The sequence below is a fragment of the Bison bison genome, unplaced genomic scaffold (assembly GCF_000754665.1).
Source record: "Bison bison bison isolate TAMUID 2011002044 unplaced genomic scaffold, Bison_UMD1.0 scf7180017863823, whole genome shotgun sequence".
NCBI lineage: Eukaryota > Metazoa > Chordata > Mammalia > Artiodactyla > Bovidae > Bison > Bison bison.
Genome location: NW_011494395.1, coordinates 311423 through 328411, shown reverse-complemented (window position 1 = coordinate 328411; position 16989 = coordinate 311423). Strand labels below are relative to the sequence as shown.

General features: G+C 49.8%; 3 protein-coding genes across 3 annotated transcripts in view; 1 reads left to right on the top strand and 2 right to left on the bottom strand.

Annotated features, from left to right (window-relative positions):
* The window catches only part of APOA2 (apolipoprotein A-II), a 1426-nt gene extending 538 nt beyond the window's left edge, over window positions 1-888 (top strand). The window contains exons 3-4 of the mRNA XM_010833686.1: window positions 153-285; window positions 654-888. Coding sequence (XP_010831988.1) covers window positions 153-285; window positions 654-771 — 251 coding nt within the window. The 3' untranslated portion in view covers window positions 772-888. The remainder of the gene's footprint in view (window positions 1-152; window positions 286-653) is intronic.
* Window positions 889-3691: 2803 nt separating this feature from the next.
* FCER1G (Fc fragment of IgE, high affinity I, receptor for; gamma polypeptide) lies at window positions 3692-6969 on the bottom strand. The gene is made up of 5 exons (XM_010833685.1): window positions 6784-6969; window positions 4848-4939; window positions 4653-4685; window positions 4214-4234; window positions 3692-4048 (listed from the first exon to the last, which is right to left on the bottom strand). Exons 1-5 carry the CDS (start codon window positions 6830-6832, stop codon window positions 3986-3988), a joined length of 258 nt encoding a protein of 85 aa, XP_010831987.1. The 5' UTR covers window positions 6833-6969; the 3' UTR covers window positions 3692-3985.
* A 516-nt stretch (window positions 6970-7485) lies between these two features.
* NDUFS2 (NADH dehydrogenase (ubiquinone) Fe-S protein 2, 49kDa (NADH-coenzyme Q reductase)) lies at window positions 7486-16989 on the bottom strand. The gene is made up of 14 exons (XM_010833684.1): window positions 16859-16989; window positions 15959-16065; window positions 12790-12980; window positions 11195-11315; window positions 10934-11046; window positions 10435-10509; window positions 10189-10266; window positions 9962-10047; window positions 9638-9757; window positions 8825-8954; window positions 8337-8432; window positions 8083-8166; window positions 7894-7951; window positions 7486-7704 (listed from the first exon to the last, which is right to left on the bottom strand). The coding sequence occupies exons 1-14, from the start codon at window positions 16951-16953 to the stop codon at window positions 7667-7669; spliced, it is 1392 nt and encodes a 463-aa protein (XP_010831986.1). The 5' UTR covers window positions 16954-16989; the 3' UTR covers window positions 7486-7666.

The window sequence follows — 16989 nt, the reverse complement described above, 5'->3', positions numbered from 1 at the left end:
CTCTAAAGCCCAGAAAACCCATCCAAAGACCTGGAGTTGGACACCTGTTCAGGGAGAGGGCTGAGAGCTGAGGCTGAATCCTGGCAGAGATGTGGGACTCGTTGTTGGGGACTCAACTGAGAGAGCGTGTGTGTGTTTCTGTGTATGTACAGGGGCTCTGGTTCGGAGACAGGCCGAGGAGCCGAATCTGCAGAGCCTGGTCTCTCAGTACTTCCAGACTGTGGCCGACTATGGCAAGGACCTTGTGGAGAAGGCCAAGGGCTCAGAGCTTCAAACCCAAGCCAAGTAAGTCTCAGCAAAGGGAGTTCAGTGACCAGGGGGCTGTGGAGAGCAAGAGGGGAAGTTGGGAGATCCCACAGAGCACTGAGCTCAGGGGTGGGGGGCTAGGGAGGATGAGGTTTAATTGTAGAGGAAATGCCATTATCATCCTACACATCCCTCAGACCTCTTCAACAGGGAGGGGCAGCAGGAACTGGGCTTCGAATTTCTCTCTCTATGGTCTGTTCCTCTGCCCGGTTGAGAGCTTGTCTCCCCTCCTGTCTGTCTGCCAGGACAGACCAGGCACTAGGGTTTGGGGCCTCGGGTCTCACCTCCCACCACAAGAAGGCCAATACCCGTCCCTCGCCCTCACTTCTAACCCCTCACGTTGCCAGGGCCTACTTTGAGAAGACGCAGGAGGAACTGACGCCCTTCTTCAAGAAGGCTGGGACTGACCTGCTTAACTTCTTGAGCAGTTTTATAGACCCCAAAAAGCAGCCTGCCACCCGCTGAGGTGTGCAGATACGGGCCTCCCACCCCTCGCTCACCCCTGGCACACCCACTGGCCAGGCCTGAGGTGCCTCTCCCTGCCCACTCCTTGTTTTCTACAATAAACTTTGCAGGAGTTAAGTTGTGAGCCTGCTGTGTTTGGGGAACCAGGAGAAATAAGGGTCGCGGGGGAAGAGTAGGACTAAGAACAAAGAGAAATCTGCTTCTAACAGGAAAGGGATTTTGGTGTGAAGGGGTGGAGAAAGGGTTGACGAGACCAGTGGTGGAAATGACAGGCTGGGAGGTGCTGGTGACTCTTCTCCAAACCCAAGGAATCTTTTCACAGGCCTGGGAACGACATAGAGACTTTGCCTTGGACATGGTACCTTGAAAGGCGCGAAAGATTCATTATCTGAATCCCTAGACTCCTAGAGGTCATGGGAAATGAAAGCACCCCTCAGAATTTCCTCTACCACACTATGAAGAGGAGAAAGCTTCCCCAAATGAGCCCAGAGGTGTCACCCAAGGCCCCTCCCCTCCATTCTGAGCCAGGGGACACTGTGCTTCTCCCCTGAAAAGAAAGTGAAAGTCCCTCAGTCGTGTGCAAATCTTTAATTCTCCAGGCCAGAATACTGGAGTGGGTAGCCATTTTCTTCTCCAGGGGATCTTCTCTACCCAGGGATTGGAACCAAGGTCTTCTGCATTACAGGCAGATTCTTTACCAGCTGAGCCACCAGGGAAGCTTTCCCTAGAGGTGCTCTAATCCTTCCATTTAAAACCTCTCACTTAGACCCCTGTCTGCAGAACACTCATTCCAAGTATCTCCCCCACTATTGAAAGTGAAAGTGTTAATCACTCAGTCATGTTCAACTGTTTGTGACCCCATGGACTGTAGCCCACCAGGCTCCTCTGTTCATAGGGTTCTCCAGGCAAGAATACTAGAGTGGGTAGCCTTTCCCTTCTCCAAACCCAGATCTCCTGCACTGCAGATTCTTTACTGTCTGAGCCACCAGGAAAGCCCCTCCCTTACCATTATCTGGGTGCTGTTCATAGAACTGGCCTAAGTTCTCGTGGCTATCTTAGAGCCTAGAGCTAGCAGACGTGATAACCAGTTAAAGGCCTGCCAGTTCTCCAACTTGGTGGACATGTAGGACTTGAGAAATTCTGGTAGCTGAGATAACCTGGCTTAAATCAAAATGGAATGGAAGTCAGGCTGGACTGATGCAGGAGATTCACAATCCCCAAATGGGAAAATGGGCATTTCCAATAAAAGTTTATCTTTAAAATATTTACTTCCCTACCCTAACTCATTCTTCATATCTCATCTGAAACCACCTTTCCCAAGACATCAGAAATGGCTCCAATTTCTTCTATATACTTTTTAAGACTTTTATTTTATATTGGAGTATAGTTGATTAACAATGTGGTGTTTCAAGCACATAGCAGGGTAATTGTGTTATACATATTTCATGTATCTGTTCTTTTCCAAATTCTTTTCCCACTGAGGTTATGATAGAGATTGAACAGAGTTCTCTGTACTGTACAGTAGGTCCTTGTTGGTTATCTATTTTAAATATAGCAGTGTGCATATCTCCATCCCAAACTCCCACTCTATCCCTGTCCCCCTCTTCTGTATATTAATCAACCTCTTCAATCTGGCCTTCTAGCCCTTACCACCCAAAATTACTTTCTTCCCCTTTCTTTCTCAGTATCGTTTCCCCCCCACCCCCCAACATGTGGTAAAACATGCAGGGACAGAGATCTGTCCCTCACTTGCAAGATGACCTTGGACAGGTTAATTAACTTCAAAGAGCTTGAATTTCCTCACAGGGCTAAAGAGTGGATCAAATGGTACAAGCTGGAAACACTGAAAAGTGTCAGTCACCATGCAGTGCAAAGTGCTGCCCAGCACGGGGTGGAGGTAGGGGGAGATGGGGGTAAGCCTGGAGACCTGGACCCATTTGCACAGGCCTGCGGGATCAGAGGTAGGGCTGACATCAGATGGGACTCAGATACTGCCACAGAGTCCTGCCTAGAAACAGGACCGGCACTGACAAGGGGCACCCCTTCAGCACCCATCCGTGCCCTCAGAGGAGCTGGCCTCCTACCCGGACCCGACTTGTTCCCTTTTGCCTTATTTGCTCACATGCTCAGTTGTGTCCAACTCTGTGACCCCTTGAACTGTAGCCTTCCAGGCTCCTCTGTCCATGGGATTTTTCGGGCAAGAACACTTGAGTGCGTTGTCATCTCCTCCCCCAAGGCATCTTCCTGGGCCAGAGATCAAATCCAGATCCCTGTGCCTCCTGCTTTAGCAGGTGGATTCTTTACCACCGTGCCACCTAGGAAGCCCTCCCCTTTGCCTTACCCTCCTTCACCTCCAACCTGGCCCCCTGAGGTCCGTCTTACCCCAGAATCCACAGAAAACATCTTCCATTAAACCCTCCATTGGGAGTCTCACACGCGTTTGTCACACCATCCCTTCTGCACGTTTGGCTTTCCAGCTCTGCTAATGCCCATATGCATGTGTATTATGAGATGTGCTTACCCTGCTCCCTGTAGCCCACTCTGATCTGGATTGGTGACTATCGGGGGTTGGACAGCCAGGCTTGCCTGCAATCCAACCTTGTTCCCGTTGTCAGGCACGGAGGGCCATGCTGGGTGAGAAAGTCATTTCTTGGGTTTGACTGTTCTGAATGTGCCTAGACTCCCAACACACTACTCTTGCTCCAGCTCCATGTTAGAGAACCTGGGGGTCAGGAGTTTCTTCATTCCCCCAGTCACAGTCAGCATTCATCCCTCAATCAAGTAAAACAACCCTGAAGTCTATTAGACTACGAGCTCTGGCAGGTCAGGAACCGAGTTTGCCTTACTCGAAATGGTATCTTCAGTATCCAGCCTAGGCTAGTAGAGGCTGAATAAATCTTAAATGAATGAATGAATGGAGTCCAGTCTATGGTGTCTTTATTGATGTTAGTCCCTTCCCACTGTTTAGTAGGACCTGGGGGTGGGGGAGAGGGGAAGGGTGGCACAGAGGGGTGAGACTAGAATATAGACATCAGTGAAGAGCATCTGAGGTCTTTGACGAGGAGGAATCACTGGTGATTATTAATGAGGGGCAGAAGGTCATTACAGGGGTAGGGTCAACTGGCATTTATGGTGGGGAGGCGTATGTGATGCCAACCACAAGGGCTGGGAGGACAGCGTTTGAAGGAAGTGACAAAGGGCATCTGTTCTAAAGCTATTGTGGTGGTTTCTCATGCTTCAGGGTCTCATAAGTCTCCTGGGTCCGGGTGCTCAGGCCCTGGAGATAGAGGTCAAAGGACAGTCAGGAGCTTGAGCCCATCACTGGGCTTCCTAGCCACCCCCGCAGGCTCCACCCCTTCCAAAGGTCACTCAAAAGCCCACCCTCTTCTGCTGACTTCCTGGACAGGGAGTCCAGGTGGTGGGGGGAGGCAGGTTCACTTACCGTGTAAATGCCATCTGATTTCTGTAGAGGCAAAAGGGGCAAAGCATTAGAGACCAACATGTCCCACAGGACCCCTCAACATCTTGCTCTCCCAGGGAGGTATTTGGCCAGAGGTGACTGGTTCCCTCAGGCCACTCTGGGGCATGAACGCACATTTGCCCATAACACTACCAACACACATACATACACAACATTCAACTCTCTCATGTACTCATTGTCAGTCTACACTTGACTCTTCCTCGTTGCCTGCTGAATATTTTACTTGTGACTTGGCTAGCTGGCAGGGTAGGTAGGATGAGGTGGGAGGGGGTCTCTGAAGCTAAACAGATCAGCACCTGAGTCCCATGCCCCGCCCCAGAGACCACAGACCCCAAGGCTAAAACCCTAGAAGGGCTGAGTCTGAAAAATTGTTGACACCCCTTTGAGGGTGGGTTCATACCTCACTGGCTGTAGCTGCCTTTCGCACCTGCAACTGGAGGAAAGTCATTAGCAAAGGTGAAGTTAGTTGGCCCAGCTCCCCCTCCAGAGTTCATGGGGGAACTTCAAACCCCCTTTCCCCCTTGCCTTGAAGCCATGCTGCCACCAACCTCCCACTTCTCCTTTCAGCCCTCAGCCCACCCTGCCCCTGCCTTACCTTGAGTCGGCAGTAGAGCAGGGTGAGGACAATGCCATACAGAAACAGGATGGCATCCAGGATATAGCAGAGCTGAGGCTCTCCCAGGGCCGCTGAAGGCAGAGAGTGCACGCATCAGGTCAGGGGCAGCGGGGGAGATCTGGTGCTCAGAGGAGAGAAGGGAAGGGCTCTGGGAGGTCGGACGGGGCCTGAAGGAGCACCCTCCAGGGGAAGCAACTTCATCTTCCTCTCTGGATTCCTGTTTCTCTTACCTCTCAGTTTTCTCCCTCACCCTAGGGTAGGGGTAGGACAGGAGTGTGAAGGGGTTCATTGTGATGCAACTTATAGTCTCTGAGAGTTGAGAGCCTTCCCCTTTTAGCCCCCAACCAACTTTTTAGCACTGTGGGTTCCTCAGGCACCACTGAGCACTTCATAGCCCTCAAGGGACCCATTTGTGTTCACTGGGCTGAAAACCTCAGCCCAGAGGGGTAAAGTGAGGGGAGGCAGTGACAAATTTCAGCAAAGAAACCACAGGGGTGTCTTTGCTAAGTCCTGTGACCTGTGGCTGAGGGCTGGACAGGAAGGATGTGAGCTGAGGAAGGGAGGGAAGGCAATCACTCTATTATTGGTCATCTAGCCTCAGCCACACTGCTTTCCCCCCTCGCCACCCTCATCCTGAGACACTTAAATACATAAAAACAAGGTGCCTGCTTTCCTTGGCCTTATGGATACCGACGGCTCTACACACAAGGTTGAGTGAGCGTCTCGGCCCAGGCTCAAGGGGACGACTACGAGCAGTATGGATTCCGGCTCCGGGTACTCTGCCCTGTTACTCACTCTCGGCCACCGAGAGAGGAAGTTTTGTGCAATGAAAAAAATCAAATAACGTCTGAGCTCCAGCCTCTATCAGCTCCGACCCCTATCAGAAGAGCTCGTGAGCATGTGATATGCCGGTTAAGTGCGCTTTATGGTGTGACATTCTTTCACACACAGTGTTGCATAAATCTCAAAACTACCCCTCGACGGAAACATCATCGCCATTTTGTAGATGACGAAACCGAGGCCAAGGAAAGTAATTCTTCAGGGCCACAGAGTTAAGTGACAGAACTTGAATTCAAACCCAGGTTTTCCACTTTTAAAGCTTGCGCCCTCTCTTTTATGCCTCAGTGGCCCTACTGCCTCATCTTATGGCAGCGGACTGGTCCCTCACTTAGACCTTCCCTCCACCTTCACAGCTGGGCTGGTGGAAGTCCATCCCACTCCATCTTTTTTAATTTCCCCACTTCCCTTTAAGTTTCACTAACCTCTTCCTCCCCGAACCCCAGCTGTGACCATCCTGTCTTAAAAAAACAGACAACTCCAAGAGAGCAAGAAGAGGTCAGAGAATGATGGAACCTCAGAACTACAGAGACCTTCCTTTTCTGCCTCAGTATTTCTCAGCTGATGCTCCCAGCTCTGTAGACCTGAGCATCGTGTGCTGCCTGCCCTCATTTCAGCTGTGCCTTACTGAAAACCCCTTAGAGGCAGCAATTGTGTTTAACTATCCATGCCTCACCCCTAAACACAAGGACAGCCCCCTGCCTTCCTAAAGGGGGCTTTATAATTGTTATTTAACCAGCTAGAGATCAGTTCCCAATGGACAAGACCAAATGCACCCCACAGAAAACGCTCATCATGGGAAATGGAAGCTTTCCCCTGGACCAGCTTTTCACGTCATAGAACCACTCCTCTGCCAAACTGAAGCCTTATGGTGTATTAGCCCTGAAAAAATAAGAAGGGGACAAGAGCGAACAATTCCTGTGCCCTGATGGGGACGGGATGGGACTAGCCTCAGGGTCTCTGTGTCCACCTGCCCCATGCCAGCCTCCCTCCGTCTGTTCCCGCCTTGTCCCTCAGACACATGCCCTCGGTTCCCACCCTGGAGCCCAGCTCCCCGTCCCTCATCAAACCCTCTCACCTGCTTGTTCAACCAAAAGGAGTAAGAGCAGGAGCACTGCTGGGATCATCCTGGCCAGGGGCTGAGGGGCTGAGAGCTGGGGATCTGACGCTCTGCCGGCACTGCGCAGCTGTGCTGTGAGCAGCTCCCTGACCACAGAGTTCCCCCCTTCCTGCCACGCCTTCCTCCGAGCTCTGGCCCCTTCCCCTTCCTGCAAGAGAAAACGAGCAGCTCCCGGAAGGGCCAACTAAGGAAGGGAGCTAGGAGATCTGAACTCTCGTGCCTCCGTCCTTCAGTGACCAAGCCCCTGTCACCATGGAAAGAGGAGAAGCCTGTGCTTGGGAAAGGCTATCTAAGAAAGGCTATCTAAACCCATCTTCTCACTCCAGCCCTGTCCAGAGACAGAATGGTGATAAACTGCCCCTCAAGATTCTCTAAGACCCCATGATAACCCTTCTCTCCCATCTGGAACTCTGTACCCAGGCTTGACTTGAGGAGTTTATCAATTAGTATGGGCAGCAAGGTTTGGGCAAGGGGGGGCAAGTGAGGGGAAAAGAGGAAACGGGGAATGGAGAAGTGGAACAAGAGTCAGAAACGGGGGTGGAGATGAACAGGAAAAACTGCCAAGGACTGAGTCTAACAGAGAAGTAGATGGTTGACAAACGCCCTAAGTTTCTCTTTAAAGTGAAAGACGGTAAGACACTGGGAAAGACAAACCAGAAATTTGGGTGTGGGGCCAGACGTGGCTAATTTATTGTGATTTCTCCTTTTCTAGTACATGCACAGAAAGCCTGACAGCTAAGCATTCATGGACGTGTACACACACACGCACGCACGCACAGGCCCATTTGCAACGATGGAGAGGCTGCACAGAGGGCAGGGAGATCCGACGCTGTTCCCCCGCTCACCGGTCTACTTCTCCAAACACAATATCTTGGGTACCTAGGAGGTCAGGGCAAGGAGAAAAAAAAGTGATGTTACCAAGGATCTAGCAGTCCCTACAGTGCCCAGGAGACTGAGGATCTGAGTCTATGCCTGCAGTCTATTAAAGAGAGGTGTTTGGTTTCTGTTCCCATCAGAGTTCCAAAGCCCCTTGACTAGAACCCCTCCACTACACAACAGGCCTTGTACCTATGATGGCAACGACGTCCGCCAACATGTGTCCCTTAGACATCTTGTCCAGACCAGCCTGGAGAGATTAAGACAGCAAGTATTAGGCAAGAGAAGCAAGGTGGAGGAGAAGGAATGAAAGTTCATAAAGATCTCAACCATTACTGGATTCACGTATGAAGAGTTAGAATCACTGAGGCTGGCTCTTACCAGGTGAGCAAAACCAGGAGCCTTGATCTTGCATCGGTAAGGGCGGCTGCTACCATCAGACACCAGGTACACGCCAAACTCTCCCTGTCCGAAGAAGGTTGCCTGCCTTCATTAACGGGAAGAACACTTTTCTCTGCCAGCAAAATCCTTTCTATTCACCCTCATGTCCTCTCTTTCACTGATGAACGAGAGTTTAATTGCACATCTGTCTCCAGTCGCCCACTGCACACAGTCTCTCCCCCTGCCCGCCTCACCTTGGGTGCCTCGATGGCTGTGTATGTGGCTCCTGGGGGAACTTGGTAGCCCTCAGTGTACAGCTTAAAGTGATGGATCAGTGACTCCATAGACGTCTGGAGAAAGGAACAAGGCCGCATCAGTAAGCCGGATCCAAACTGTATGGCAGGCCTTTGCACACACAGAACATAATCTCTATCCCCAGGGAGTCTAAAATCCCCCATGTAAGTCAGTGAGCAGAGAAGATACAGAAAGAAGAGAGGAGAGTATTGGAGGTTAACAATCTTACACAGAGAATTCTTTGAAAAAGGAAAACTGAAAAGTAGGATTTAATCCAAAGACACTCCTCCCCAGTCACTGCCCCTCATCACCCCCGCTTTTTTCTATCCCTGTAGCCAACTTGGGCAAACTTTGGAAGATGATGAGGGACAGGGAGGCTGGTGTGCTGCAGCCTGTGGGGTCACGAAGAGTTGGACACAACTGGGCAACTGAATAACAACGAGCCAACCTTCATTTCTGCTCGTTTTGGTGGAGACACTTTGGCATCATCAACCTTGATCTCCCCAGGAGGCATCTTGTTCAGACACTGTGAGATGATTCGAATGGACTGGCGCATCTCCTCCACCCGACACAGGTATCTGAAGGAGATGAGACGGACTAAGAACAAGAGACAAGCAGCCAGAGGATTGGATGTGAGGCTGGGAGAATGCGCTGGGCTGAACCGAACAGTGCAGGTAACTTTCTTCACTCCCCTAGTACGGCATCTCTGCTTGGCCTGGGCACCTATATAAAACCTAGTCTTCTGATTTCAGCACTGGGCCCTTTCCCAAATCCTCTCCTAGTTTTCTCAGGCTATGTCCTGTAGTATTTCCCTCTTTAGCTACTCTCTTATTAAACATTTTTTTGGAGGTGAGAGTCAAATTGACTCAAAAGGAAAACAGTAGCAAACTCTTCTTGGGGTCAGTAAAGAGCAGTGGAATTTGAAGCTTGGAATCTAGTGGAAAGAGCACTGTATCAGGAGGCTTCTAGTCTCAAGCATTACTGACAGAACAGTCCCAGGCTAATCTCTAACTTTTATGCTTCAGCTTTTTCAGCTATAAGATGCGGCCAAAACTAGTTCTATCCAAGACATAAGGAGAATGTAAGGGTAAAATAAGATGCCACATATGTGAAAGTACTTTAAAAAGCAACCTAATTTAATACACACAGGTGTTCTAATAGATACTATAAAGTATGAGAAAAAAGAAAGTAGCTAAGAGAAAGGTTTTAGACAGGGAAAAAACCAGGGGGACAATGGGCTAAGAAAGGATTTGGGCCTTACCTATCATAGCAGTCCCCTCGAGAGCCAATAGGCACATCAAACTCCACCTGGTCGTAGACATCGTAGGGCTGGGTCTTCCGCAGGTCCCACTGGATACCCGAGCCCCGGAGCATCACCCCACTGCAGAGAGTGCAAAAGAGTCAAGGGCCACTGTCCACAGACCAAGAAAGGAGGCATGCTCTCTTCCTCAGGCTCCCCTCTCCCGCCCGCACACTCTGGGCATGGGATAGAAAGTCAGCCTGGCAAGGAAGGTGCCACAGCTGAAGCCAAGATATTAATCTGGAACCCACCCACCCCTAAAGAGAGAAGCCTTATTCCTCCCACCTAAAACCATAGTTCAGTGCGTCTTCTGCTGTTACAATCCCAATGTCGACTGTCCGATTTCGCCAGATCCTATTGTTGGTCAGCATCTGTTGATCAAGAAAACTGCTGTATGAACACTATTCAAGACACTCCTCAGATATCTCTGTATTTCTTTACAACTGGGGACTAAAACCCCACGAACCCTTCCTGGGGGGAAAAGGGATTCTTCCCACTGACTCGTAACTTACCTCCTCCAGCTCGTCAATCCGAAGAGAAAAGTTCTTAGAAAACTCATAAATGTCATCCATAAGCCCAAGGGGTAGGTCCTAGAAAACAAACGGAGGATCAACAATGAGTACTAGGCTCTGCTAGGGAGAGCCAGCTCTGCCTCAGAGGCATAGGGTTGGCGCTTCCATCCGAAGTGCTGCCCCCCAGTGGCCACGGAGGATACAAGCAAGGGCTGGCCCTTGAGGCCGGCAGGGGAACCGGCTCACCTGGTGCACACCTCCTGGCCGGACGTAAGCAGCATGCATCCGAGCCCCAGACACGCGCTCGTAGAACTCGAACATCTTGACGGGACACACTGAGTTAGTGACAAAGTCCTGGGTCCCTAAGTCCAACACCATGGTGGTTTATTCCCCCACCTCCAGCCTTCTGGGGCCCAACCAACACTTCACAACACAAAGCTCCTTAAAAATATAACCCAGGGGATTCCCTGGTGAAAAAGTGGCTAAGATTCTGTGCTCCCAAGGCAGGGGACCTGGGTTCGATTCCTCGTCAGGGAACTAGTCCCATGCCACAACTAAGACCCCATGCAGCTAAATAAATAAAAATACATAACAAAAACTTAAAATACATATATATATAAAACCCAGATTAAATACACCTTCTCCCCATAAATGTTCGCGTTCCTTTTATTCTCACATCCTTCATTCCTGCTCCATCTCAGGTACCTCCTCCTCCCCTTTTCCCATCCTTTCCGCCTCCTCATACCTTCTCCCTTTCTTCAAACATCCAGAAGAAAGGGGTCATAGCCCCAATGTCCAGGGCATGTGTGGTCACAGCCATGATGTGGTTCAAAAGTCGAGTGATTTCTCCAAATAGCACTGCAGAAAGGTGAAGACAGGAAGAGATGGATACAGGAGCCAGGGATCCAGGCTGACAGAACAGTTCTGGGCTCAGTGCTCCTGAGACGGGGGGCGGGCTCTATGCGATCCTCACAGTGGGCCACGGGAAGAAGGGGCTGGGGCACACCTCGGATCCATTGTGCACGAGGAGGAGGCTGGATGTTGAGCAGCTTCTCCACGGCCAGTGAGTAGGCCTGTTCATTACACATCATGGATACATAGTCCAGCCGGTCAAAGTATGGAAGGGCCTAGGAAGAGGGAGAAATCTGGGTCACATCTAACAGGCCGAGGAACCCTGAGTCTGGCTGCTAGAAGCATTGCTCTCAGTGGGCATCAGAGGTCAGTGCTATATAAGTCTTCCCGATCTCAGAAGCGGTGGAGGGGGTGGGGGGGGGGACCCTGATCTGTCGGGTTTGCCAATTTCCACAGTAAAAATCCTCCTACAAGGTCCCATTTTTGACTACCAACGCTACGTAACTGAACAGACAGCACTGGGCAGGGTACCACACCACCACGCAGTACTGCCACTACACAGATGCCACAAAAGCAAACGCCCAGAGAGCATGGCACAGAGGAATGCAGCAAAGTAACAGAATCGGGGACTGTCATACTTCTTACCTTGATTTTTAGTATCTTAACCTGCAAGCTAGCATAATTTAATTTTTAATGATAGCTGTGTTTAACAACTGGCCCACAGAACTGAAAATTTAACAATCTGTTCCTGCGAGCCAGTATGAGCTGGCTGCAGCACACCCCTGCCAAGCTTGTCTTCCGGGCCAGGCGACACCTCTGTCCAAGAACAGTCTATCCAAGATACTGATGGGGAAAGGTAATCTTAGGAGGAAGTTAAGGAAGAGCAAGGATGGAAAGAGACAGAAAGGACTCATCCGCACAATACCAAGAAAGCTAAGTCCCAGCTGTTTACTTCAGTTTCCAGGAAGGAGGAGGAGCTAAGGCGCCTCTCTTTGGAACAGCCAGTTCTTGCCCTGATGTCACTGTGACGTGGGATAAAGCTACAGGGGTTAACTCTGTGGACAGTTACCAGAGGACCAGAAACCATCATTGCCGGGACTCTTTGGGAGAATCACATTCTAGTCAGCTGGTTCTAAATCCTAACTCCATCATCCTGTTATCAAGAGCTTTCTTCGTGACAGTAAGAAGAAAAACTTCAGATTCCTATCCCAGGATCCAGTTTCTTCAAATCTGACCCTCACTATTTGGGTCACAGAGTTCTCCAAAAACAGCAAACTCTCACAAACTCCCTCCCGGTCACTCTGACTCACTGAGTATTTCGAAAACAAACTTAGAAAGCTGGAAGATACAAGAATCAGCTGTTAGTCCTGGGGAGCTGACGTCGCTCTCCTCTTTCCCTGACCCCAGGGACGCCAGCTCTGACGTACTAGCATGATATGAGGGCAGGGAAACTGAGGCACTGGAGTAAAGGTAAAGGGGCCAGCCAAAAGTCAGCCAGAGAAGAGTTAGGAGTGTAGCTCTGGCTCCAAAGCCTTTCTGTTGGGTAAACCAAATCCAGATGATTCAAGCCCAGCATCCCCTGTCACATCTCTCCATCCTCCCAACCGAAACTGTCCTGATAACCTAAACAGGGTTCCCTCCCAACCCCCACAACACCCTCCTTCTCTGGGCTTCTGGGCCAGCAAACCGGCAAAGCCCCAGGTTAAAGCATGCCCAGTCCTGTCAGCAGGCCCCGCTCGCCCCACACACCTGCAGATAGGTCTTGTATTCAATGAGCTTCTCAGTGCCCCGGTGCAGCAGCCCGATGTGGGGGTCGCACTTCCGCACCATCTCCCCACTCAGCTCCATCACTAGCCGCAGGACTCCGTGGGCTGCTGGGTGCTGGGGCCCAAAGTTCAGGGTCAGGTTCGACACCAGTGTGTCCTTTGGAGGGTCCACATCTGAGAAGTGGGAAACAGTTGAGCCAAATGGTGATTCCTTTGAGAACCCCCAAGACAGCAAGGAAACGCATCTCCCTGTATACTTTCCATCTCACCATTCCACATCCTGCTAATTTCCCAATCTTTAACATAACCAAGAAGAACACCATCAGCTGGGGAAAAGGGAAGGAGACCTAAGCTTTCTGATGAGAGGGAGAGGGACCATGAACCTCACTCTTTCCACATCTCTCAGAATACCTTAAAAAAAAAATGATAGATAACATTTATACAGTCCCTATAATATGCCAGGCACTACTCTAAGCATTTTATTTATTTTAATTAATTTAATCATTTCAACAACCTTATTAGTAACTATCTTACTGAAGAAACTGAGGCCAGAAAGGATAAATGAATTCCCCCGAGTCAGTAAGTGGCAGAGTCAGGATTTAACTCAGCCTGGGCAGCTTCAGACTCCACACTCTTAACCATTAAGATACACTGCTCTCCAGCTGTATGCTGAATGTCCAACTAACTGGGAAATGTATATGGCACCCCACTCCAGTACTCTTGCTTGGAAAATCCCATGGACAGAGCAGCCTGTTAGGCTGCAATCCATGGGGTCACTATGGAGAAGGCAATGGCACCCCACTCCAGTACTCTTGCCTGGAAAATCCCATGGATGGATAAGCCTGGTGGGCTGCAGTCCATGGGGTCGCTAAGAGTCGGACACGACTGAGCAACCTCACTTTCACTTCTCACTTTCATGCATTGGAGAAGGAAATGGCAACCCACTCCAGTGTTCTTGCTTGGAGAATCCCAGGAATGGGGGAACCTGATGGGCTGCCGTCTGTGGGGTCACACAGAGTCGGACACGACTTAAGTGACTTAGCAAGAGCAAGAGCAATACTTCATTTTTACCACTACTAATTGACAGCTTGTACCCTCAAGAGGCTTACTATTTAGTTTGGGAAATAAGTACATATGAGAAACTAGTAACACAGGTCAAATTTACAAGTTGCCAAGTAAGTTGCTTGCTGCTGCTGCTGCTGCTGCTAAGTTGCATCAGTTGTGTCTGACTCTGTGTGACCCCACAGACGGCAGCCCACCAGGCTCCCTCGTCCCTGAGATTCTCCAGGCAAGTACACTGGAGTGGGTTGCCATTTCATTCTCAAATGCATAAAAGTGAAAAGTGAAAGTGAAGTCGCTCAGTCATGTCTGACTCCTCACGACCCCATGGACTGTAGCCCACTAGACTCCTCCGTCCATGGGATTTCCCAGGCAAGAGTACTGGAATGGGTTGCCACTGCCTTCTCCGGTAATTTGTTTAGCTAAGTATTTAAAGAAAGGAAAGAAGTCTGTGATGACTTAGTGGAGGCAAGATATAGGCTGCTTCTTAAATACAGGGAATGATACAGATAGGAAGAGAGAAGAGGCATCCTAGGCTATGGAATGAACATATGTCAAATCTTAGAAACAAGGAAGTAAGTATCTGTGGAATTCTTATCTACCAAGCGGCAGAAGATTAGTGTTGGCAGGCAGTGGGGGATATGGTTCAATTATCAGGATTATTAGAAACGCTTAGGGAGGCCTGAGCACAAGCCAATCACTACACTGAGTGGTTTATGTTACTAGCATCTTTTAATCCTTACAATAATGCTATGAAAGTAGGTACTTCATTCACTAGTAAATGGAGGGTTGAGATCTGAAACCAGACTCTACTTATGCAACCCAAATTCTTCACCCTGGGCTTTGGAGTCAGACAGACCCACGTACAAATCCACCTGTGTCCTCGATCACCTTTTAATTTCCCTACACCATGATTTCCTCAAAACTGAGATAATATCACTCTCATAGGGTGCGTTTCCTTGCTGTCTTTTGGGGGTTCTCATAGGGTTATTGTAGTGACTAAGTAAAATAACAGAGAAGGCAATGGCACCCCACTCCAGTACTCTTGCCTGGAAAATCCCATGGACGGGGGAGCCTGGTGGGCTGTGGTCCATGGGGTCGCTAGGAGTTGGACACAACTGAGTGACTTCACTTTCACTTTTTGCTTTCTTGCATTGGTGAAGGAAATGGCAACCCACTCCAGTGTTCTTGCCTGGAGAGTCCCAGGGATGGCGGAGCCGGGTGGGCTGCTGTCTCTGGGGTCGCACAGAGTCGGACACGACTGAAGCAACTTAGCAGCAGCAAGTAAAATAATGCATACAAAAAACACTCAGCACATGATAAGCACTCAGCTATTATTACTGTTAAGTTTTCTGAAAGGTAACTGGAAGTTCCTCTAAAGGTTTTTGAGCAAAAGAATGAATGGCATAGTATAAAACAATGTTTAGGGAAGATAAAGGTGATGAAATTGTACAGGACAGCTGAAGGGGAACTAGATCAGTGCAGGAACCCATCAAAGAGATTCCCAAGAAAATCAAGGTCTAATATAAAATAAACCAAATCAACAAAGGGCAAGATAACCAGATGTGAAACATTACTACAAAAGAATCTGCATGGTTTGGTGACATATTGAAAATAGACATGGGGGGGAGAAAGAAAAAAGAGCCAAAGGTGACTGAAAAGTTTCAATCCTAAGGGATTAGGAAAATGAGGGAGTCATTGATCAAAATTAAAAATCACAAGAAGGGCTAGTTTTATGGCGGGGTGGGGGGGAGTTTCATATTTAGAAAGGTTTCATTTGGGTGCCAGTGGGAAAAAACTCCTTTAGCACGAAATATATTAAACCTCTGGAAAAAGCTGAAGCTAAATATATAAATATGGTAGGGATCTTCAAGGGTTGTCTGGAATCTCCTCTTTCTTTTCCGTTGGAATATTCTACTTGATAAATACCTCCTATTATCATTATTATCATATGTGGTGAGTTGCAAGTAGACTATTGCAAGCAAAAAGAGTTGGGGGCTAAATTTTGCCTCAGACAGACAGCTCAACAGCACTCAGAAATCAGGGTAGGGCAGGGAAGTGTATAGGTTGGGACAGTGACCCTGGGCACTCACCATTCCAAGGGGGAGGTTTCCAGTGGGCTGTTTCCTTGGTGGGGTACATGACAGCACCCCCATACTGCTCTGCCCATTCCACATCTGGCTGCCACTGCCGAGCACCCCTGGGGAGGTAATGACAAATCCTAGACAAAAGGCCTGAACAGTGCTTGGATCCTCTGTTCCCATTCACTTTCACATGGGCCCTGGGAAGGGTGTCTGGGATTCATCAATGCCAAGTCCGTGACAGAGCTGTGTAACTCTGGCAGAACAAACTGGAACTCTAGAAGTTCCGTTCTTACTAATAACATTCCCGGAATCACTTCACCCAACAACCCTATGCATGCAAAGATAGGGATCCCAGGTCCTTTAATTTATGGTCATATTCATGGTTCCCATCTTAGTGAATACGAATCCAAGAAAGGCGTTTATTCAAGGTCAACCGAAGAGTAAGAAAAGGGGGGTGCGGCATGCTCGCTCCTTGGCTCTGCTCAAGTGTGGCCAGAGGGATGCACTGAGGCCCGGGGATTCTTGGTTTACGTTCCTCCTTTAAGTCCATCGGGGTTGTTTTCCTTTTCTTTCACAGCGTCTAAGGAGACTTTTCACCAGTCGCGCCCCACCCCTTATGGGGCTGGTAGGAGCAGCCGGGCGTATGGGGGGTGGGTGACATATCGCTAATGCTGAGGGGCAGCGTCTCCCTCCACATGATTTCAGCCCTGGCAGATGGAGTTGAAACAATCTTTCCTCCTTCCTCCAGAACAGGTACCGCTGGATCCTGGAACCCGAGAGAGCAGGCCAGGGAGAGGGGTCACGGGCCCGGGTCATTCTTTCCTAGGGGGTCATAGGGCCCGTGGAGCTCCCAGACTCGAGAAACCCCAGCCCTGGAGACGGCGCAACGGGCGCCGCCCTTGGTCTCACCTGCTGGGCTGAATCGGCAGTCGGACCCCAGCCCCGGGCCGCAGCACCTGAGCCGCGGCGCCCCGCAGGCGGCGCAGAGCCCTGAGCGCCGCCATCTTGCCCGCCGTGCACTGCTGGAAGGAGAACCTGGC

Bases quoted from the DNA above. Each gene is read 5' to 3' on its own strand.
- FCER1G (XM_010833685.1), bottom strand. From the start codon at position 6,832: ATGATCCCAGCAGTGCTCCTGCTCTTACTCCTTTTGGTTGAACAAGCA. The intron at 4,940-6,783 runs GTGAGAGGGTTT...CTCTGCCTTCAG, and splicing joins CCTTTTGGTTGAACAAGCAG to CGGCCCTGGGAGAGCCTCAG. The intron at 4,049-4,213 runs GTAAGTGAACCT...CTCTATCTCCAG, and splicing joins AATCAGATGGCATTTACACG to GGCCTGAGCACCCGGACCCA.
- NDUFS2 (XM_010833684.1), bottom strand. From the start codon at position 16,953: ATGGCGGCGCTCAGGGCTCTGCGCCGCCTGCGGGGCGCCGCGGCTCAG. The intron at 12,981-15,958 runs GTGAGTGCCCAG...CCCACTTCTCAG, and splicing joins GAAACCTCCCCCTTGGAATG to ATGTGGACCCTCCAAAGGAC. The intron at 11,047-11,194 runs GTGTGCCCCAGC...ACCTTTCTGCAG, and splicing joins TCGTGCACAATGGATCCGAG to TGCTATTTGGAGAAATCACT.